The sequence below is a fragment of the Struthio camelus genome, chromosome 20 (assembly GCF_040807025.1).
Source record: "Struthio camelus isolate bStrCam1 chromosome 20, bStrCam1.hap1, whole genome shotgun sequence".
NCBI lineage: Eukaryota > Metazoa > Chordata > Aves > Struthioniformes > Struthionidae > Struthio > Struthio camelus.
The window spans coordinates 9547754-9571752 of record NC_090961.1 but is presented as its reverse complement, the minus strand read 5'-3'; the positions used below and the strand labels follow the sequence as shown (position 1 = coordinate 9571752).

The 23999-nt window shown below is 49.4% G+C and overlaps 1 protein-coding gene across 3 annotated transcripts in view; it reads right to left on the bottom strand.

The window, feature by feature from the left end:
* The window catches only part of ASTN2 (astrotactin 2), a 433162-nt gene that overhangs the window by 249413 nt on the left and 159750 nt on the right, over window positions 1-23999 (bottom strand). For all 3 annotated transcript variants that reach the window (XM_068914561.1, XM_068914562.1, XM_068914563.1), the window contains exons 6-7: window positions 15790-15936; window positions 1847-2014 (exon numbers count right to left, since the gene is read on the bottom strand). In XM_068914561.1, coding sequence (XP_068770662.1) covers window positions 1847-2014; window positions 15790-15936 — 315 coding nt within the window. The remainder of the gene's footprint in view (window positions 1-1846; window positions 2015-15789; window positions 15937-23999) is intronic.

Below are 23999 nucleotides of genomic sequence, written 5' to 3'. Positions count from 1 at the left end.
TTTGGTGCCAAGGACGGTATGGGGCTTGCAAGCGGAGCTGCAGGGCTCATTCCAACTCAGAAATCATGTTTTACCTCCATACGGCCTCCCTGGGGTTTCAGCCAGAGGCAGAGTTTTTTTCTTTTCTCCTCCCCTCAGTCAGGGACAGTTGAACTCATCTTCCCTCTCCCTCAGAGGTGGCTGCATATCACAGATGCCTAAAACAATCCTTCTGCATTAGGACATGTGGAAGAGAGGTAGGTGCCTTCTCCCTGCCCCCTCTCCATCTGCTGGGGCAGCTGCTCCCCACTGCCCAGCCCTCCTGGGGATGGTAGGTGATGCTGAGGGCTTGACTACTTGGGGAATGCAGCTAGAATAATTATTCTGCTTCAGCTTTGCCTGTCAGTGTCCCCATGCAGACAAGCCTTGAGAAATCAGATTATTAAAAAGGGAACGTTATCTTGACCAGAAAAACAGATCTATGAGAATATGCATGGTATTTACGTCTCAGCTGAGAACGGACAGATGAAAACAGGGGTTAGTCCCAGTCCACACCATATTCAAGCTTCACAGCTCATGGTTCTGGAGGATTTCTTCCTCTCAGAACATCGTGTATTAAGGGTACAGCCCACGGCAGGATGGAGCCTTCTCCTCAGTGAGCTATCTCTCTTCAAATACATTGACCAAACCAGCAAATAACATCCCTTCTAGCAACCAGAAAGTCTCACACGCAAACATAGGTAGCAGAGAAACTCTCATTGCCACAGAAGGAGGGAAATGGTTCTCACAGAGAGCCAGGAGTTAACCTGAGAAAGGTTTCTCTGCAAGGAATCAGGACTATTTGCATGCTCTTTAGATGCGGAGCATGTCAAGAGCAACAGGGTTACTTCTCTCCACCCCACCAAGAAGGCATCCGGAGGAGAGGCACTGGGAAGCAGGAGCTCTTCTCAGCCCTGCAGGGGCACAGCAGGCCCCTCGTAACAAAAAACCAGCACAGTCACAGAGCCACCTTCACACCCCCTTGTTATCTGCACCAGCTGAGATGTCACCTCACAAGAAATGTCACTTGGCCAGGGTCACACACCTACTCACGCATATATTTCTCCCCTGCCCCGTACCCACTCCCTGACTTATTCACTAATTGTACATTTCTTGTCTTTTGCGTTCCTGGTTCATTGCAGACATCAGAGCCAGATTTCTCACTGCACGACTGTACGGTGCCCAGACAGAGCAGGACTGCGGGTGCCTGTAGCTCCCATGGTATATTAGGAACGCACAGGCCAGGAGGACAGTGCGACACTTCTTTGCCTGGCCCTACATCTGAGTCCCAGCACAACTTGTTGCTGCTTCACAGGCTACTGCTTTTCTGTGCAAGCAGAACACTCATAGCAAAAGGTCATTTATGGATTAAGACAGACAACAGACCCTGAAACTCCACAAGGAAGGGCTGGAGGAGAGATCAGACCTAGGTCACATCAGCCAGAAGCACTAATGAGAAATGCCATGCTCTGCAGTGGAATGGTTAAAAAAAGAAAGAGGAAGGGGACAGGGCTAAGCTCACAATTACATTTTCCAGCCTGGACAGCAAGATAGCTCAACTTAGAAGCAGCTAAACTTCGTGTACCTGCAGTCATTTCAGCTTTGCCAAAGAACTGACAGGTCAACTATTTCTAATCCCCCTCCTTGCATTCACCTTTTTAATACCTTGCTGATGGGGGTCATCACTGTATGACTCTGCTGGTACCTTTTGGTCCTCTGTGCCTAACACCAGGCTAACGTACCGTTAAACCAAGAGTGCATCAAAACACAGACAGACCAACCTCCTCCCACACAACTTCAAACTTGTCTCTTCCTAGGCCTTCCTTACCTGTCTCTTGATCACAGAGTTGTTCACAGGCATCAGTGGTCCTTTGTCCACAGAGATCTCTCACCCAGGGGGAGGTGGCGTTGATCTGATAGTAAAGGGAAAGCTTGGCTGGATTTAACCAGTCGGAGATGTCCAAGTAGCTCCCCTCACTCACCACAAAGCTGCTGCCTAGAAGGTGGAAAAAAAGTGCTTTAGGTGAGTGCAGGAAGAAATCAATGTATTCTAGGTGTAAGGGGAGCATGTCGTGAGGAGGAAAAAAGATTTCTTAAATAAGGCACTGAAGAATTTGTACACTACACAGTAGAACTACTCAATTAATGTCTCATCATTTTCCATAACTGACCCCATAATCAGATCTGTCAGTCCCTAGTGCTCCTCTCCCCTAATACGTACAGTACCAAAGCGGGGACCATTCCTACAAAATGCTGTGAACTGGACAAGGAAAGCCAACTGTGGACTTCCCTGCCTTCTCTGATGAATTATTCGGCCATTTTCACCTTTTTTCCCTGGTTTCTCTTTCAAGACTGTTGCTAAGAAAAAACATTTGTCCCAATATCAGAGCAGTTCTGTTTTCAGGAGCTGGCGTGAGGCTGAGTTCCACAAAATAATACTAAATTCACCAATATTCAGACCCAAAGAACGTCAGTTGTCTGCACAGTTCCTCTCCATAAAAATGTGCCCCAACCAGTAGTGCATCAGCTGGGACGCTCCTCTATCCTGAGATACCCCCATGCTACCAAGTGTCCTGTGATAATGGATTTGATACCCAGCTCTCTGCAGAAACGTGGGCTATTTCTCTGCTCGGTGAGATCGGAGCATCGCTTCCCCAGCTCATGTGGATGGTGTCTAGGAGACACCTGGATTCCGGATCAGGGCACTCATGGGCAGCAGCCACATGTGCTATTCCCACCTCATTTCTCTTGGATCTCGGTGAGTGAACTGGCCCAACGCACTTATTTTATGAGAGGTCTCATCTCAAAGAAATTCCCTCGCTCTCTCCCTCATGAAAGTAGGAGTGAATTCCAGCCAAAAATCTTTTCTTACAAAGTCTTATGTTTCTTTATTTTATGAAATGCATTTTTCCCCGCTAGCATCTGGGAATATGCATCATCTAATTAGCCAAATAGATTTTTCAGTGCAGTCCAATCATTTCCTTATCTAACATCTGAGGCCCTGCATCGCTTGGGGGATTTTGCAGGCACAGAGGTCCTCATTAACTCTGATCTTCAATTACATTGATTATAAGACTGCCTCCATAATAGCGCTGCACAGATTAGAGGGGAGCCAAAAAACCTCTGCTCTTAAGTGGTATTTTGCAAAAGTTACCAGCGTAAAAGACTCTAAAAACAGAGGGAGAAAAAAACCTTCAAAGAAGAGTGGGCAAGGCAAAACATCAAATAGACAAGGAGCTAACAGGCATCCTTCCGTTAAGTGCCAAGACTTCAGTAACAATTTGGAAATACAGGCAAACTTTGCAAATAGTATCTGAAAACTCAAGTCTTTCTTAATGATTACCTAAGGACAGTAAGTCTATAGGTCCAGGGCATATTTTCATGCAGCTTGAGAGCTTATATCATTTAGTAAAGAACTCACTTTTCTAAACACTGCATGAGTGTTTTTTAGCTCAAGGAAAGCCAAGAGACTTAAAACAAATAAATAAAACCGTACAGCAGCAACTATCCCTTATGAACCTGCTTGAGCACAAACTACTGATTTCCTTTTGAATGAGCGTCATGGATGTTTTACAAGGAAGCAGCCCTTCTCAATCTCGTCCTGCACCATGCTATCCATGCAGAACATAAAAAAGTGGAGTCTGAAGTCCAGCATTCAGGCGAGTGACCTCATTCTCACAAGTGCTCAGATCTCAGCACCATAAAAATTTGAGCCCTACTTTGGGCACGTGAAATTGCATCTTTTATATTTATACTGTTTAGACATCATAAACATATGCACAGATGCATCTTTACTTTCATAGCTGATGGAGGTGGTGAAACTATTGACCACACGAGCAAATGAAAAGTAGAGATCCGGTATCCAGCTGTTTCTAGGGACACAGCAAGGAAGGAGCCTCAGTCACCAAGGTTGCACAATACAGATCAATCAGACAAATCTTAATAGTAAATTACAGGGTAAATCCCACCACTCCAGTGGAATATATCGACATATTGAGCACAAAGTATTCTCTTAGAGCCAAGCAATTTTTTCTTTTAATTCTCATTCTTTTCCATGAATATTTAAAGCTATCCTTAAATACTAATGATAATTACTACTGATTTATTTTACCAAACGGAAATCCATTCTGCATCCTTTGAGGCTGTTTATTATTTACATATATAAATCTATGCAGTATCCTGTCGATCTTCGTTTTGTATTTTTGGAATTACCTAATAAAGAGCAACGCTCGAGAAACATGTAAATATACTTTGAGGCATGGGTACAGACAACACCCTCCGCTCCCAGAGGTTTAAGAGTAGCAGCACCAGTTTGTGATTGAACTGCTGCTAAATGAACCCCATTTCTGTTTAAAATACAGCTAGACCGAAACTAATCAAAGCAAATAGAACATGAAATGCTCCTATACTTAATATTCATAAGGAAGAAGGTGGCTCAAAAGTGGGCAGGGTGTCCTGGCACCGGACACCGCCTGTGGAGGGGACCTGTAGTGCAGGCGGGCGACGGAGGGGGAGATGTCTGGGGCTCCCTTCCAGCCCCGTTTTCTGAGCTCTGCCAGGAGAAGAAAGCAGGTTAAAAGCGACCTTTAGGGTGCTGATGCCAAATTTTCATTGTCTTTGGAGAACCCAGCCCATTTGCTGCTGGGAGAAGAGTGTGGGGAAAAAAAAAAAAAAAAAAAAAAGAGACAACTATCGATTTATGGAACCACCTTAGAAAGCAATATCAAAACGTGACACCCAGAGGGAAGCTGACAAAACTTTTTTTGGCAGAAGACAAAAGTTCAACGCCCACATAAATCAGGATGCATTTGCCATCAAACAGCTCGAGCCATTTTCTCAAGCTGCAGGTCGGCAGCGGTGCAGGACGAGGGGTGGGACAGGCTGACCAGCCTCAGGTGGAATTTTCTTTGGACTATAAAGCACAGATTTGGGGAGCTTGAAGTAATTTGCACATTGATCAGGCTTTGCCACGTTATATACATAGAATGACCTCCTCCAAAATAATGCAATTCTAACTGAAAGAAAGCAAACGATTTTGTCCTGCTATTTTCAAGATGAAATTTTTACTATAATTAGAGTAAGTCTGACTGAAAAATCATGCTCAATGTTAAAAGTTAAAACAAGAAAAAAGGCATTTCCATCAAAAGCAAAAACGTTTCAGTCCCAAATCTCTGAATTCAGTCTCAAATGGAGGCTTTCTCACTTCAATTTGAGAAAAAAAATGTGAAAATAAAAAGTTTTGGTTAATTGTAAACACTTTCCTTTCTTTCCCAGGAGGGAGGAAGGAAAGGAGATTTTCCAGCAAGGAAGCTTCTCACATCTTGAAAACTGAGGGTGTTACAGCTCAGATGGGTAAGAGTTTCAGATACGTTCACAGATACTCTCACCGCTTTCACACTTACTCAAAATACAAACAAATGAAAATCCCGACCTTGATTCCTTTATAGCTTGCCTAAGGGGGGAGGGGGGGAATCAGGAAAAGGAGTTTTACAAATATTTTGAAAGCTAAAATTCTGAAGCTTTCAAAGCCTTTTTATACCTATTCTCCCTTTATTTTCAAAGAATAAATACATATAAAACAGTTTTCAAAAGTCACCAGCACGCAGTTATCAAAAATATCTTGAAACGCTGAAAAGGGGCAGACTGAACATCAAATCCTTTTAGGAACCACCCAGAACAAACATTTTCTAAGCAAGAGCCATTTCAAACGTCTGTGGTTTGTCAGAAACATCAGCCAGATGCGTTTTCTCCGATATGCACCCGAAACGCAGAACAAAGTCACCCTGCTGTGAGCACCCTCCCCTCCACTTGTTGCACGAACGGGCAAGAGCCTCCCATTCAAAAGTGCAGCGAACCCCCCCACCCCCCACAGGGAAATATTTAGGGTCCAGGGTAATGTAATCACCAACGTGGCATCAACCAGCTGAACAGAGGAATAAGGGAGGTTGGACTAGATGATCTCCAGAGGTCCCTTCCAACCGAAACGATTCTGTGATAAAACCGGGAAACCTCTGAGCCTGCAGCCCCCAGTGACCCAGCCGCAGGGCAGACCCTCAGCTCCGCTGCCCGCACGGACAGCGGACGCCGCAGCGCGCGGCACCGAGATTTCCATGCCCAGCGATGCCCAGCCTCGACCGCTTCCCAGCTCCGCGAGGTCCGCCGGGACGTCGGGGTACTGTTTTGTTTGGGTTTTTGCATGCGTGTGTTTTTCCTCCCCTTCTCCAATTCCGATCCAAGGCGAAGCAGCTCAGAGCTCAAAAGTTCACGTCTCTCATCCTCGGGTCTCCTTCAAAGTTCAGGGGACGTGCTTAAGCCTTGACGAAAGAGGCTTGAAAGTTTTGACATTTCAAAAATCATTTGCCAGAACAAAACAGGGTAAGACAGCTCAGAACAGATATTTAACAAGGGGAAAGAACAAAGCGCCCAAAAGGCAGCCAAAAGGGTCGGGCTTTTTTCCTTTCTCTCTCTCTCTCTCTCTCTCTGTTTTTATTTTTAAAGGGAGAGATCAAAAAATAATTTTTTTTTGAAGAATTTCTTTTCCTTCTTCCCTCCATCCTTTTTGTCTCCTTTGGTCCATTTGCTCCATCTTGGCCAACGAAACTCCTTTTGATCTAAAATTAGTGTTTCGTGTTGGAATACTACGGGAGGTCACATTACCTCCCATAATTGCTATTAATGTATCCACCCCGACAGATTCAAACAATTACAATCCAGTTCCAGCATTACTCTGCTTTTTTTTCCAGACACTCCAGGCAGAACCGTGCCCCCTGCTCCGTTCTGGAGGACCTCTATCTACACACCATAACCCTATTCAATTCCTTCAGTCCCCCTCCTCGTTAAACTTGAAAGAACATTTGCTAGAAAGGCAGCTCCTTCCCAATCCGTTATTTCCGTTGATCGACACCATCTTTCCAATCCTTGTACTGCAGAATATTCTCCTTTTTAAATTTGCTTCAGAAATTTCAGACAAAGAGCCAGACAGAGGTTCAGTTCCCAGGACGGACGTACACTGACCCAGGTGAGACAACGGGGCTTGGGGGAAGATTGTGTCTGCAGACTGAAGTGGTGCTCAGCTTTCCTTCCCCTCCCCTCCTCACCTTCAAACTTGGCAATTTTGGAATTATTTCACTTCTTCAAATTTGAAATCTTAATTCTTTATTCTAAGTTGAAAGCAGGGAGACTGTTGCACCAGCTTCACAGCTAAGATTTCAATTTGCTTTTGGTTTTCAAATATTTTCTCTCTTGAAAAAAAGGGGAAAAGACTCAACCAAAAGTTAAGTTGGTAAGTTTTTTGAAAATAAGAGAACTTTATACATATTCCTTTCTCTTCCATTTATTTTTCTATCAGTGAAACTGAATCCACCTTGAATCACAAGCAGCGCTCGACTCCAGGCAGCCCTTCGCTCGTGCCAGCGCTCCCCGACGCACGGCAGCTCACAGCCCGCAACTCCCACGGATGAGAAACACTCTCAATCCACACGTTTTTCACACGGGTCAAGTAAAAGCAAATTAGTGATAAAAACTAGACTCTTTCTTTGGATTCTAGAGTTCTAGATTTCACCAGGGCCGAACTTCTGACAAAAAAAACCACATTTATTTAATTGGATACAGAAAGTGATTTGTCCACATTTTCCCAAATCCAAGTGGAACCAAAACACTTGAGGGCAAAGATGCCAGTGGACTGGACTCCTGCAAGAGACACAGGTTAAAGCTCCGCTTCCCCGTCAAACGGGTCCTCACCTCCCCACCGCAGCACAACATCGCGCTCGCTGCACGACTGGGAGAGCTTTAGCACTCTTCCGGAGGGTTTTTTTGAGGTGCTTTGTTCAACAAAACCGAACAAAACCTGAGAAGCCACTGTTTGCGGCCAGCTTCGCTCTTGCATCTCCTTTCTCTCTGCCCGGCTGCTGCCTGCCAGCCCTGAGCTTGGCCCCTGCCTTGTCCCTGCCTTGAATCCATGTTCTCCGGGTCCCCTCCCTGTGCAAGGGCCGGAGGGGACAAGCAGCCCCCGAGATGGATGCTGCAGGGACCGCAGAACCCAGAGGGACTCGGAGGAGGACCCAGAGGTCAAATTTCCAGCAGCCACAGTATCCCCCATTGTGCTATCAGACAACGTAATTGCACAAGCGTTCATAACAACACCTTCATGTCCTCTGTAGGCATTTGAGGCAGCAACGGCTAAAACAGAAACTAGATTCCTAAAGAAAAGCTTCTACTTAATGCTCAGTGTCTCCCAACTCCCACAGTCCAGCCTGGGGCTGTTTCTCGGCTACATGCTCTAGATGTTGGACAAGAGTTCAGAGAAATCCAGCCTAAATCTAATCCGTAAGGTATACGACGGATGAGGTAGGAGAAGGTTTAAAAATATATATAATGTTTATGAATGGAGGATTTTTTCATCTGGCTCCAAGGCCAAACATCCTCTGGGAGCGCCGAAGCAGAAAACACAACGAAGCAGGCAGCGCGTGCAAAGTTAATAAGCCACAGGACCAAGGCAAGCTAATACCTACTCATCAAGAGATTGTATATCAACACCACCGCTCGTCAGGGTAATTAAAAAGTGAAATAGTACGTTCCTAGCTACACAACCTCAGGAAACGCTCTCTGCGTTGCCGCAGTTATTGCTGCTGCAGTTATCCCATGTATTCTAATTCGAGAGCAAATACGGACCGAGTCAGCTTGCAGGGACTGACGCGCCAGCGCGCTGCGAGCGGGCACGCTCTCCTCCCGTGCGTGCGGGCACCAACACGCGCCTCTCTCTGTCCGTTCCCCCCGGAAGGTTTGCAGGGGTAGCTGGCCAAACCGCACTCTTCCCTCGCCCTCCCTCACACACGAGAGGGTAGATCATGTTGATCTAAGCTCAAGCGCTGGCAGACGCAGCTCCCTGTTGCCACCGAGTTCAAAACCTGCCTCCCTCAGGATACCACGACTCCCTGCTCCCAACGAGCCCCCACGGACACCATCCAAACGTCCCCTCGCTCGGATAGACGGGACACACCGAGCGCCCCGGGGCCGGCGAGGCTGCATTCGCGGCAGGCACGCTCGCGGCACGAAGGGATGGGGGAGCCGGGCCAGCAAAGGGAAGAGACGAGCTCAGGATCAGAAGCCTGTCACAGCAACGATAAAAACATGATGTACTTCAGCCTCCAGAATCGCATTAGTTCGTCATGCAAAGAGCGTTCGCGCCGCAGAGCAGTCTTGGAATCCCTTTGATCCAAGCTGATACAGTTTATAAATTGATGTTAATATTTAGAGTTCATATCTGGTAACGCTGCAGCCATTTGCTCACATTTTCTCGCCAGCCGAACAGGCGCGGGAACGACAGCGCGCTGCACTGCAGACACGGAGGTGACCTGGTGATTAGGAGCTGATGAAATTAAACACAATCTGCAAAGCTGTCTCCAAAGACAGTCACCTTACCAGAAACACGTGGTGACTAGGTCGGCCAGGCTCGACACCGACTCTGAAATGGGAATATATTGCTTCTCTTGGAGCGCTGACACAGGCCTCCAGGCGGTGAAACAGGCATTTGCGCGACAGGATGACTCGAGGTTGAGAAAAACAACAAAAGAAAAGCCTAATTTAAAGCGAGACAATTCCTTCTACTGATTTCAGGGGGCGTTGATAAGGTTCTGACCAGGAGGGACCACAGGACTCCTGTTTGCTGGCGGAGAAAGCTCACGCACATCCCTTTGAGATTAGACTCCTTCTCCATCCTTCTGGCGTTACCTGGGGGTGGGTCATTTGCAAATCGAAGAGCACGTCCAGCGTTACCTTGCTATAAAAGCAAGGGCACAAAACTGGGCCAGCGCAGGCAGAGAGGCAGCCGGTTCCCCAGGTCCTGGACTCGACTGCTCATTTTTATGCACCCGCATGCGCAGCACGTGCTGAGCGCACACACGAGCAAACGTCTGAGGCAACAAACTAATGCCTGGTCACCTCTGAGGGCTGCACAAGATTGAGCAGGAGATGTCAAAAGCAAACAATTTAAAGCAACAAATTTAATTAAAAACAAAATGAGAAGTTGTTGCGAGCCCAACAATTGCAGTCTGCAGAGCTCAGTCAATCTTCGGGGAAAATTAACAAAAGCTGCTAATAGCAGCATCCAATTCCACTGGCGTCTTGGAGGAAACAATCGGGGGGAAGGAAATAAATAATCTTCAGATGAAACAATTACTGATCAGCTGCGTGACAATCACCAAATGTCAACATTCAGACGGAGAGAGGCAGGCGCATCAAGCTTAAAAAAAAGCCACAGTCACGGCATCCTCAAACTGCCATCTTACCAGACGGTGCAGGCTCAAACCCAAAGCCCTGGCTTCAGCTTGCAGGGTCTTACGTGATCTTGAGTGGCAAACGGGCACCGCGGCTCCCCAGGCTCGAGCCGGCTGGGCACCAGCCAGCCGCCGCACCTCGCCGGGGCTTTGCATGGGTGCAGGCTCCTTGCTCTCCTGCTTTTGCTTGCAGGGCAGACCGGATGTGCTGGTGGTCATCACGGGGAGATTTATCCATGTTTGCAAGTGGGCTGGAGCTGCACCGGTAGAAATGCCAGCATCGAACCGTTTGGCCAGGCTGGTCCAGGGGCAGGAGCCCTGCTGCCAGCTGAAAGCGGAGCCCGCTGATGGCAGACCAAGGCCCACTGGCAGGAAAGTGGCCGCATGCGCGGTGCCTTCGCTCACTGACCTACGTACACCACAAAGTCTAGAGTCCAGTGATGGTTAAGACAGAGAGATTAGCACGTTTTCCTTGGCAGGCGTCTCCAAAGAGGAGTGACGGAGGTTGCAAATGTTCTGAGCCATCTCTGAAGCGACAGAAACTTGGTTTATGGCCTTTCCTTTATTTCCACTTATAAAACAAAGCCCTACAAGCCCCTAGCTAAATGTAGCTCTTCCTTCCTTCTGTACGCAACAGAGGATCTCACCTACCGCTCCCACTAAAATATCCAGATACAAACATCCACCCACACCATATATAACCTCGATGCAGGCTGTAAAAATGGGAAGCTTTAATTGATACTATATTTCAAACTGTTGTGCAGCAAGGACACACTCCAGGCAAAGTCCTCCAGGGTATCTTTCCCCAGCCCTGCTTTCTCTGCAAGCAGCTCCCATTGCCTGCCTCTCTACTTTTTGAATGATTACTCACGAGAGGAAAAACTACTGAATGCATAGAATTGAGTGGCTGACATATTCATAAGGGGTTTTACTGCCCAGATGGAGGGGCTCTCTATCCTTTCCCCCCTGCCTTAACACTGCAAACTGTTCCTCTACATATTGCTTTACTTTTCCAAATCCTCATAAAAGCTACTATGATCCTGTCTATAAATCTGAACCTGCTCTGAAGTGCAAATGGCATCTTCTGCTCAGCCGGGGCGGAGGCTGTCCCCAAGCTCCTGACATGCAGAGGAGATCTCCAAGAGGAGATTTCTGTCCCCTGGAGGGGCAGCAGCGGCCAGAGGGAGAAGCGGACCCTTGAATCATTTTGGGACGAGAGGGGGGGGAAAAAAAAAAAAAAAAGAGAGAGAGATCTACCTCGACATGCAGTAAACGGGGGCATGGGAAGTGGAGATCCACCTTCCCCTGCAGACCACAGGAGATCCTAAAGAAGTCAAGGCCTCCCCACCCTTGTTGGTTTAATGCAACCACCTGCACCTCTCTGCAACCCAGAGGGCTGGGACAAAACCAGTGCCGTCCTCTGCTCTCAACAGTCCTTTTGCTGAGCGCAACAAAACCCCACGCCGTGAAAGAGCCTCCTTTCAGGGCATCCGACGAGAAGCAGCACAGGCACAAACCAGTCCCCAGGCCCCCAGCCTTCCCCTGCCAGCTTAAGAGCATGGCAGCTTGTGCCAGGCTTTTATGGATTTGGCTGCCCTGTGAAATGAAGACAGAGCAGCTGTACAAACCACGCAGTAACTGTTCAGAGGGGAGGGTGGTGGTGGTGGGGAACCCATCAAATGAACAAAAGGAAGAAAATGAACCAAGGGAGAGAAATAAAGGCGGTGGAGATAGGCTAGTTATTAATATTGCAGCTTGTAACACATTCTCCTAGTCTTTGCTGCCAGTCAGTTTCTGGTTCCTAACCTTCCCCCTTCCTTTTCCCCAATGTGCTCAGGAGCCTCTTTTTCTAACACCATTGCTTGCTCTAAAGGGGAAAAGCTGCTTCCCTCCGAGGCAAGAGGCGTTTGGTGGGTGTCTCCCCCCACCCCTTTTCTCAGCTTGGCTTTGGATCGTGGCTGGAGCTGGCTTGCATCTATTTAAAGTTTCCTTCAAAGACGAGTCTTCATCTGCTAGGAGAGGGATCTCTTTCAGCCTCTGTGTCTTTGTTTGGCTTTTCCTGCAGAGGTGTTGGTAGCTTCTCTGCTTTAAAATTTTCCTTGGCTACTGGCATCTATTGAAATACCGCATATCAAAAAGGAATTAGAGGGCTTCCTTCTCTTGCGCTGGAACATCTCAATGAATGCACCATCCCTGCCTTCTCTCACAGCCCGCTTATCATCACGCAAAATATAAAAGAGCACAGCTTAACGTACCAGACCATTTAAGTGCGCGGCAACATTTATCAGACATGGAGGACGCAGTTAGGTGTCACGTGAGAGGCTGCTGTAAGCCTGATCAAAGTTCCCAGCCTTGTCTGGGCTGGAGAAATTGGCTCCACTGCCACTTCATTCACAAGGTAATGTCCATACCAAACCCCCAGTTCAGACCTGTTGCACCTGGCCAAAAAGCAGGTTTAAATGGATGGAAATGAAGCCATTAAATCACCAGGTTAAGGTCAGGGAAAATCCCCTTATTTTCCTTTAGGGAAGGACTCCACAGGACAAGCTATACCCAACCCTCTGCAAATACAGCCCCCCCACGGGAAAGCCGTGCTAAGGGGTTGTGCTCTCCATCTTCTCTCAGTCCCCAAAGCTGGCTCCTCCAGCTTCTCTGCCCAAAAGGGAAGAATCTCTCTCCACCCTTCTGCCTTTCAGCAAGCACATTAAGAGTTGCTATCCAAACAGATCATTCAGCCACTGATTTTAAACTTTGGACTCCTATTACTCCCTTCGCAAAGCAAAGCAACCAGTAACAACTCAGACTGGGAAAAGGCCAAGCATGCAACACTTCATGGTGACGGGGTGTCATTAAAATTTCCAAACACAGCTCACTTCTGTGATCTTCTTTAATGTTTTATAATATTTTGCTGCCAGTTTGGTGCAGCCTGGGAATTTGCTGTTATGTAAAAGAAGGGACAACTTTAAGTGCTTTTCTCTCCCCAGACGAGGGACTCTGTCATTGCATAAAATGACGAAATCTCAGTAAAACTGATAGCCGCTGCAAAATGTGTTTGCTGCTTCTACATGAAGAATTTGACTGTTTCACATAAAAAATATTTTAAAAGTTTTTGCGATTTTTAATTATATTTTACAGTTTCATTACAAAGCTCATTTTAATTCTTCTCCAAACCATTTCTACCAGTCCTCTTGCCACTTCCTCTTTAGAAAAGTCATTAAGTCAGGACTGGAGATCATCCCATTTCCTCCAGTTTCAAGGATATTAATCTGTTTTATTGGTACTTCATTGTCATCTCCATTTGAGTCTTCTTGGTATTTGCATAATTTGCACTGCCACCCCCTTCCTGGTGATAAGCACAGACTCATCTCCTTTTCCATTTTAATGCTACGGAGTCACATTACATTCTGTTTTATTTGTTTTTGGAGGACACAATGTCTTCCCTGGGTTAGAGCTGCAGCCCAGGAGCAGGATGCCAGGCTCCTATTTACACCACTGACTTCCCATCCTTTTTGACCTTCAGCAAGTCACGTGTGCTCTCTCTGTCTTACCATAACCAGTTTTGAGATGGGAATGATATTCCTCTCCCAGCTCAAGTGCTGCAGGCTGAGAATTAAGTTTACACTGAACTGCTCAGCACCTGGCTCAAAGGGACACGATCCTGGAGCAGCCTCAGTTTCCCAAATGCAAGAAGAGTTTCTGTTCTCTAGTTGTTCAGAATGATGATCTGTGAAAACTTCCAGAATATTTTTTCATAGACTTGACAATGCTTACAAGCCTTTTAAAAACAGTTAAAGACATCTCTTTCATGTCTCCAGTCCTCCGATGTTCAGTTCCTCCAGTCTGAGACCACAGAGTAGACCCTCCCCTCCTCTTTTCTCTAAGGGCCAAGGATATTTTAGGATATCCCACGTATCCCGAGATTAGGCAGCAATTTCCGGAGTTAGCAGCTAAGAAGTATTCTCAGGGATTAGCATATAGGAAGGCTCATGCCCCAGCACTGTTTGCACAGGGATATTAACCCACTGGCTGCACAGAACATCACTCCCATCAGCATCGTTGCAGATGCAGCAGAGATGCAGGAGCGTTTAATGAGCTGCTGCTGTGGAGCTGTTGCCGGTGAAGGTCTGTGGAAGGGCTGGGGAGAGCGTGTGCTCTGTTTGTGTTATAGTGCAGGGAACTTCCTATGAATTCCTATTAAGGCCAAGGAGAAACCACTGCTATTCAAGGCTGAGCCCCACTAAAAACAGGCTAGAGAATTCCTCCCTATCATGGGGCGATGGTTTAAGACCCTCTTCTTCACTCTCTGCTGCTGACACACTGTCCCAGCTTTTTAAGCCTTCACCTCTCCCCAACACATTAATTCCCCCCACATCTGCCCTCTGTCCCCACACCACAGCCATGGATAGCCCAGGGGTTTTCCGAGAACGGTGACGCCCGAGTGGCTCCAGTGGCCAGTTATGCACTGGGGTCTGTACAGCGCGTTTCTGGCCGAGAAAGGGTGCACCCTTTGCGTGCCTCGAGCAGCAAGACAAGCACAGGAGCTGAAGAATTGGAACCGACTGAATAATGGGCCTCGTCTGCAGGAAGAAAATGAAATTTGCCCTCATGTTACTGAAAACTTGCACTTGACACTCACTGCACATTATGTGGAAAAGGTCAGTGAAACACAACAAACATGAGGAGCCCAGTTAGTGAAAGCAATAAATAGTGACAGCAGCCCTTGTCTAATTCTTCAAAGCATCTCTGCCTTTGCTCAAATGCTAGCAATTTCTCTCTCTACACAGCTACAAGGGTCTGGGACAAACAGCTTTGTTCTTGCAGGATAGGAATACATCTGTGCAGCTTCCCAGGGCTCATCAGCGAGTTTAGAGAAAAACAAGAATGCCCGTCAGACACAATCAATAATAATAGTAAAAAAGACACAGTTCAGATTTCTGCCCCAGGTCTACAGACATTTATGCTTTGCTCCTCCGAGAAGAGGGATCTTCCAGCTGAATGCAGAGGATCTCTGGAGAGAGGGCAGTTTCCCACGTGAAATGGGTGTAAGGCCACCAAGCTTATGGATGTGGGGACAGGGGATGGAGGGAGAGAGATGGGAGCTGAACCATACCAGTGCTGAAAATACAAATGCAGCTTAAAAGGGCAGCCTTCTCCCTTCCCAAGATGACCTGCAAACCATCTTCACACATTCCTCACTGATTCCTTGCATTATGTCACAGATTTCAGTGTAACAGTGCTGAAAAACTAACGTTGGGCTGCTGACTTCCAGACAGAAGCTGTAACCTTCATCTACGCACTTTGCACTGCCAAGCTCATGCTGGGAAGAACCCCCCAGAGGTCTAGGAGGAAAGTTTACCACCCATGATCTGGTCCCCCACCAGAGATGTTTACAACGCAATGTCTCAGGTAGGTTTTAGGGAGGCTGCAAGGAGAAGGACCCCCAAGTCCCAAACGATCCTGATGGCGCAAAGGAGTCTAAGTCACTGGAGGGTCTTACCATCAGCAATGAAGTGCTCAGGTACATGAAGAGTCACCTTCACTGTCAGAGGGCAGGACAGCTGGGAGCCGCACACCATGGCCAGGATGCAGGAGCTGACGGCAATGAGGGTCAGAGCAGTCTTGTTCACGGGGCTCTTCATCGAACCTGGAAGGCAGAGAGAGCGGTGGGTACGGAGAGTCGGCCGAGCAGCATTGTCCAGCAAGAGCAGGCAGTAACTCAGCTCAGCTCCAGCTATCCTGAGTGGCTCATGACAAAAAGAAATAATTGCATCAGAGGCTTCCTTGGCCTCTCTTCATCCCTGCACATCCACGCATATCCCAGTGGCCCTGTCACCCCGCTTCCCGGGATGTACAGCCACCGAAGCCCTGTGCCCTCCCAGCAAGACTACAAGGCAGACATGAGGGAAACTGAGGTGCAGAACTGGTGCAGAGACCCGGCCTGAGTCACAGAGGAATCAAGACTCAAACCCAAGACTCACACCCCAGCCCAAAGCTCCAAGTGCTGAGAACTCCTCCTCCCCTTTGGCCTCATGACACCTTCTCTCTCCTGCTGACCACACTGTGAGGATGAGGCTGGGCTCATCAATGACTGATGCTGCTGGGAGGATATCCCACCTCACTGTGCCTCAGGGAAGAACAGGCATTTAAAATCAAGAAACAGCTCAGTAGCATTTACAGAGCTTCTGAAGTCTTCAAACTGCAGCTTTCTCACCACATTTTGTTTGACTGATTTTTTTTTTTTTTTTTTTTTTTTTTTTTTACCATTCACACTGTTTAACTCACTGGGTTACATCAGTCTTGGGACCAATATTTTCCAGAGAAACTAGGAAATCGGCACTCTTGAGTGTCCCACATGGATCTGCTCCCTGCCCTGGTCTCAGAGCTGGGTTCAGCAGCCGTTCAGAGCTGTTCACCATTTCTGAGAGGCTCCCACAGCAAAGTAGCAGTCAGTTTTCATCAACCTTGGATTATTCGACAAATTTTGTCCAGTCACAGAAATAATAAAGCCAAATCTAAGGGCTACTTCCATCATAGTAACATTTACTTTGTTTAATGCCAGGAAAAATCTACATCTGTAGATTTTACATAGCACCAGTGAGTGTTAATTATTTACACATACATAGCTAAACATTCAGACATCACACAGGGACTAATGAACAACAAAGCAACCTACAGAGCCAGCTTCTTTTTATAGGCAGGAGATATTAACAAAAAAGTTTCATTTTGTCAGTCATAGAAGCTTACGGTATTGTCAAAACCCAGCTCACAAAAGGTTTCTCTGCAATTGCTAGCTCAACATTTTCTGACAAGAGAAAGATAGCCTCTGAAGCAGGCCAACTTGGCACTGAGATCCCAGTCCTCGCCTGACACCCAAGTGATATGCGGCTCACACTGAGATTGCCTTCCTCTGCCTTGAAGGCCACCTGCCTAACATCAAGGATAAGGGATGGCTGCACCTGAGAAATAATGCAGTGAAGGAGGAGCCCCTGAGGCTGGGGAGATCCCACCACTCAGCTACCAGCAACACTGGACGTATGGCTCCAGCAAAGCCCGTTGGATAGCTTTTATTTTATCATATTTCCTTTGATTTTTTTTTTAAGTAATTGGAGGTAAGGGAAAACCAATGTGCGAACAAGGGACTCAAACATCAGCAGGTCCTGCCAGACAGGCAGCAGGTCACACATTCCCTGGGAAACCCTTATGGCACTGTGCGGCATTAAGACAACCGAATCAGGTCAACTACAGTCTGGTGGGCAGACCAAATTGTGAACTATACAACGGAAGGAAATGAAAATGGGCAATAAAGTCAGGATTTCTGAGAGATACCTGGTAGCCTCAGTGGGGCCAAAGACTCTCACTCAGCACAGGCCAGGAGCGAGCACTTGCCCCTATGAGATTTCCTCCACTGATACGTTGACCGTGACAAGAAATCCTCTGGTCACCTCTCTGCCTCATCAACAGGTCCTCACTGCCCTCAAAGGGACCATCCTCAGTGGCCCTGAGGTGATCGGCCCCCCGCGAATCCCTTTTCTTCTCCCCTTTCCTCCAGTCTCAAGCTGCAGAAAGTGGCAGCAGCTTTGAGCAGCTCATACCCAAGGCTATCTAACCTGACGCCTTGCATCAGCACTGAGTTTTACTTAATGATAGACATCCCTCACCTCACAGCTGATTCCCTTCTCTGACATTTGTGCCACCTGAAAACCACCTGGGGAGCATGGAAATGCCAAATAGAAAGCGCGACCTGCAATTAGCTCGAGCTACTGCACGGGCTAGTAAGGGGCAACTTGGATGACAGAGCAAACTGGACCGCGTCCCTGCTCTGAATTCAGGCAAAGACTTTTATTTATTTTTGGAACTCAGTCCAGTCATTCCCCCCTTGCTTTCTGCCCTCACCACTCAGTGTCTCATCAGCAAAGTGAGCTTTAGAAAGCATCTCTTTGAAAACTGAACAGGAAATACATCCAGCGAGTCAGTGCTTGGGCGCTTCACCCTATAATTCCATCAACTCCAGTGTTAGAAATATCGGAGCCAGAGCAGAGAATTCACATGCTGGCTGAGCCCACAACACAACCTGCGTTTTACAGGAGGCCTAGCAAAAATCTCCTCTGCAGTAGGAAGGAGCTTGCACAACGGATGCTCCTGCTGGGATCTGCAGGACAACAGAAGCGGCTGATGTGCTGGGGAGTGCTCCCATCACTGTGACCAACTTGAGGATACGAAATGATTATTTATCAAGCACCTTTTATTTTCCTTACGCACGCATCATTTAAACCTTCCCACTCCTATTCACAACTTTTATCACTGATCTCCTGTGCTCTTTGCCTTGGTACACTCTTTTTTCTTCCCACCCTTTACCTACATGGTCAGTGTAAGTCAGAAACCCCTCAGGATGCAAACTCATCCTCTAGTGGGGCATACTGTGCCTGCCACAGTGAAACCCTGTTTTTGGTTGGTTTTACTAATGCAAACAACAACAAAAACCAAAAAACAAAAGCCTCCATCAGGATAATTGGACACAGCCAGATATACAATACACTAGAGAACACTGAATTTTACCATTATAAATCGCCTTTCAATCCAGGGTCTTAAACGGCTTTGCAAACTTTAAATTGAAAATCCCTTATGAGCTAGGCAAGTGTTATCCCCTTTTTACAAAGAGCTTGAGCCACAGGTAGGTCGGTAGTTAGTTCCTAACACCCTCCAGCACAAGTGGAGCCCAGTTAGACTTTGGGAGCCCCAATCCACCCCCATCCCCTCCCGGCTAGCCTCACGGGCTGCTTCTTTCTGTGCGACTAAGAGGAAAGGGGGCACAGGAGCTTGAAACAGCCGTGGAGCCTGCTAGAGCTCACTGCATTTGAGCTTGGCTGCTCAGGGAAAGGGATCGTGTGCTACAAGTCTCGTACAACCAACCACCTTTCCATCCCCCCGGCCTCCATCTCCCGTTCGTTTCCATCACATCTCTAATTATTGACCTCTCAGAACAGCCTGAAGTTGGCTTTGACCAACTGAACCAAAACAACGGGACTTCTGCTCAAACAGAAATTGGATTTCCCGTCCAGCTCTTTATTGCTCGTGGCCTGTTTGCTGCCAGGTTTGAAGAGAAGCTATAGAAAAGCAGATCCTTCCCTCAGTCTTTAAACAGAAGGATATTTCTCTCATTTTCCATCCCATCACCTGCTCTTCAGACCACTAACACTCCAGTGTAAGCACTTCTGCACTGTGTTTAAACACCCATCTGGAGATAAACAGCTTAGCGCCAGGCCTCTAAAAACACAGGCAAAAGTATGATTAACAGCCCACTGCTAACTAAATAAACCTCAACAGGAAAACCGGGGCTTCGTGTCCGTGTTCAAGACGTGACACAAAATAAGTAACTCCGTTCCTGTCCCGGGGGTTATCCAAACCCAGCTCCCAGCCGATGACTGACCAAAGTGACTGGTGATGCCGGAGAGCAGAGCTTTGCCTGGGTGAAGCCTGCGCTTTCCCTTCTCCCCTTGCAATCTCAGGGCCTCTGAGATGCTTAAATTGCAAATCGGCAAACTCACGGAACAGGCTGGTATCAAGCTCATTCTCTACCAATAGGAGGACGCCGGGGGGAAATGAAAGATCTTAACGGATGGATGCTAGGACTATGGGCACTGCACGGTCCAAAGCAGCCGAGCGAGACTGTTGCACTGTCCACGGGGCACGGCTGAGACCAAGCTTGCTGCCCAGATTCCTCTGCTCTAATAAACCCATCACAGAGCGAGAAAATCTCTCTCTATAGATTTTTAATTAAACAGGCTTGGCTAACCTGATGTGTTTTGGACCGTTTTAACTGTCTTGCAGCCCTGCTGTGGCCGGCAGGCGTCTCCGAACGCGCGGGCAGGCCGCGTCGGCCGAACCCGCGGGGAGCGCCGGGAGCCGCGGTGGGCGCCGAGGAGGGAGCCGCTGCGGGAGCGCCGCGTCCCCCGCTGCCCCCGCGCCCGCCCGCGCTGCAGGAGAAGCGGTCAGGAGCAGACGGCGGGACACACGCCAAGGAATGAATAACGAGAAGAAATAACTCCTTGGCGGACCAGGGAGAAATAACCTCTCCCCCCAGTCTCAGATCCCCAGTCGGCGAGGGCAAAGGCGAGAGAAGCAGAAACGAAAGGCAAACTGTTCAGTTTTAGGGGAGAATTGTACCTGAGATTTTTCCTGCTACCAATCCAATTAATCACGGCTTAATTAGACTAGGAGACGAGAGAACTTCAGAAATAAAAAAACCTCCTCCCAAAGTCTCTGACCCCGTACGAGCAGCCAGAGCTGTGGTCCGAGAGGCTCCTGCCACCACCAGCTTGCAAGGGGGGATTTCCCCCCCCCCCCTTAATCTTTGCTGCCAATTAGGCTGGCTCCGGCCTCCCGGAGAACGCGTGGGTCCCTTTGCAGACGGCTCAAAACCAGCTTGCAAAGCACCACGTTCCCCCTGAAGATTTTTCCACCTGCTGCAAGATGAAGATAAATTCAAAGCCACCGGTGTAAACACGCTGCAAACAGACCCTCAACGTACACCGCGTCTCCTTTGAAACATCATTTCCTCGTGCTGCTAATTATTCGCTGCTTTGTACGCTTCCCCCGGCCCACCTAAAAGACAAGGAGGGGGGAGGAGGGAGGAAAAAAAAAGGTCCAAGCTCATTTCTTTTTGGTATTGGCAGCGTTACCTCAATTTAAAAAAAAAAAAAAAAAAAAAGGTATGTTCTGAACACGTATGGATTTACAAGCAACACGAATATCTTGTGCTCTTGGTAATATGATGTTTCTAAATCAGGCTCATAAATACATGCTTGGAAGAGTAGCCTATAAAAAAACAAACTTTAATTACCCCATCTTTATCAGCGCACGGCCCACAGCGTTAGCCGTATGTGGGTGTTAAACGCCAAGTGCTTTGCAATCTCCTCCATGCCCCCCCCCACCCCGAGATAATAACGTTAACACATAATATTTCAAGGCTATTCGGATATTAAAACGTATTTCTACCACCCAAGAAAGACGGGGCTGGAGAAATCACAGCGGAGAGACCCGGAGCGCCCGAACCGCTTAGCAACGCGCCGCCGAGCTCCGGGCCGCCGCCGGGCAGGCGAGCCAGCCCGCGGCCGATGGGGAAGGCGGCCCCCGCCGCGCCCCGTCTCCCTTTTCGGGCGGGAGAGCCGTTTCCGAAGCCCCCGGCGGCTCTACGCGGGTCAAACGAGTCCGGCGCTCCTAACGATCCCGCCTGACGTTCCAGCAGAGGCTCATTAACGCGGCGCGGCGGCGCTTCCAGGCCACCCTCGCGCGCAGAAACACCTCAAGGTGTTTGTACAAGCGGGAGAGCACGTCAAATCAAACCAAACAGCAATTAAGACCCAACAGCGCCGTCGGGAGGCCGCCCTCGGCGCGCAGCGCCAGCCGTGCCGGCGGCTCTCCACCCCGCCCGTCCCCCCTCCGCAGCCCCGGCCTCCTGGCAAAGTCCTCCCCGTCGGGCTCCTTCTTCCCCTGCCCTTCCACGCGGCGACGGCGCCCCTTCCTCCACCCTGCCCGACGCCTGCGCGGGACGGGACAGCAATCGTCCTCCTTGCAGCTGGCCACGGCTCTCCGGCCCCACGGTCCGCGCCTTCGGCCACCTTCCCTCGAGCGCTCGAGCTCGGCCGGGACCGGGCAGGGACGCGCCGTAACGCAACGCACTCCTCGACCAGCGTACGAGCAGGCCTTTCCGTCGTCTGTCCTCTTCGCAAGGCCTGGCCTTCCAGCGCTCCTCGAGCAGGCAGCGACGGAGAAGCTGGCCGGGGTTGGGCAAACCCTCGGCGCTCGAGGCGACCCACCTTTACAGCCTGCACGGGCGCTCCCGTGTCCTCACCAGCCCCCGGCCGCCGCGCTCGGGCGGCTGCCGGGCGCGGGGCCGTCTCCAGCCGCAGCCCCTCAGCTCGCGGCGGCCCCGGCCTCGCCGCCGCGCGCCGTCCCCCCACCTCGCCTCGGGGGAAGGCAGCGGGAGGGAGAAAGCGCAAGGCAAAGGAAGGGACGGCGGGAGAACGAGCAGGAAAACAACCGCACTGTGCAGCAGAAGGGGAAGACCAGGCGCTGGGGAATTCATCGGGCGCTTGATCTCGCTAAGAGCGCGCTGAATCACGTTAATGCTATTAACGTTCGCGAATTAGCCAGCGCGTCCTTTGCTGCGGGGTCGCGGAGGAGAGAGCTGCAGACGCCGAGGGGCGGCCGGAGCGGCTCCGCGCTCGGGCCAGGTCAAGGACTCGGCGCCCCAACTGCTCCGTCGCGCCGCAGCCTGCGCCTCTCAGCCTGCAGAGCGCTCTCAGTCGCTGCCTGGTAGCTGGAGCCCCCGCCGTTTACGCGCTCCTGGAGCTGCAATAGCTCACGTATTGAACGAACGCGTTTGCTGCGTATCTACACCGTTTCCAGCGCTGCTCCCCGCCTTGCTCTAAAACACGGCGCCCGCGGCTCCCTGCAAGCCCCGTGCAACGAGAGGAGGGAAAGGAAAAGCCCTGACGGCCGGGCAAGGAAGGGGACAGCAAAAGGGAGGAGAGGACAACGAAGACCGCCGCCGAGGCGCTGCTCTGGGCCGACGGGATGGGGGGAGGCGATCCTGGCAGCAACGGCGGAAAACAAAGCCCGTTGGCTCTCTTGCTGTTTATGCTGCTGCTGCTTTTTTGCATTTCTCTTGGCATAGGCAATTAAAATCAATGAAGACAGTTTTGCTTTCATGTTCTCAGGGCTGAAGCGGTGGAGATGCAATCACCTTAAAGAAACAGCCATATATCTGAAGCCAGAGCTTGCCTGCCCTGGAACTTGCTTTCACGCAAATCAATGGAAACGCTTCTCCTGGAATTAAAGCCTGATTTTTTTTTTGCTTTAAAACCCCACACGAGCCCCAGTTTTAGAGCACACAAGCCCAAAGGCAAATCCGAGCGGAAGACTTCATTTTAAGGAGGGAGGCAGGCAATTCCCAGTAACGAAAACGCGTTCCTACAGGAAAAAGACACAGCGCAACCGTTACCTACAAAACGGCTCAGGTCGAGTCACAGCTCGGGGAGGACCCCTCTCCGAGCGAGCGCCTTGATTTCGGAGTCTGGCCCCACGACGTGACGGAGGCCAGGCTGCCGGGCCCGAGGGTGCTGCAGGACCCTGCGTGAGACACCCGCTGCACACAAAGGCTGCCCCGCACGGTCTGCTCAACATACCCAAACTACCCCCTGGCTGCTTGGGTATGGTCCCCCCCCACCACCACCACCCGTGCCTCAGTTTCCCCTAGAGAGAAGCGCCGCGCGCAGGCTAGAACGCGGCAGTGACGTCGACCGCCCTCGGCTTCCTCCCCCTCTTCGCTCTGCTCCGGCAAGGGGCCAAATCGATCCCGTCGCGGCCGCAGAAAGCACGGCAGCCGAAACGCGGGTTTAGCTAAGCCTCGCCCTCCTCCCGCCGGCATCCTTGCGTTACGCCGCCCGGGACAGCCGAGGCTTGTTACCATGCAGAGGGCGACAGCAGAGCGATTAGGGAAATTTGTTGCCCACATGCTCCGCGCAAAATTAAATTAAAAGTGCTGCTTTGCTGTCAAGATAAGGGCCAAGCCGGAGAGATAATTTTTCACTCTCAAACAGTCAATTACTCGCCGAGGCTGTATCAGATACCATCAAAAATAAATAAATAAATAGAAGTTAGTAAGTAAGTAGACCCACGCTGCCTCCAGGAACAGAGGTGACAGCC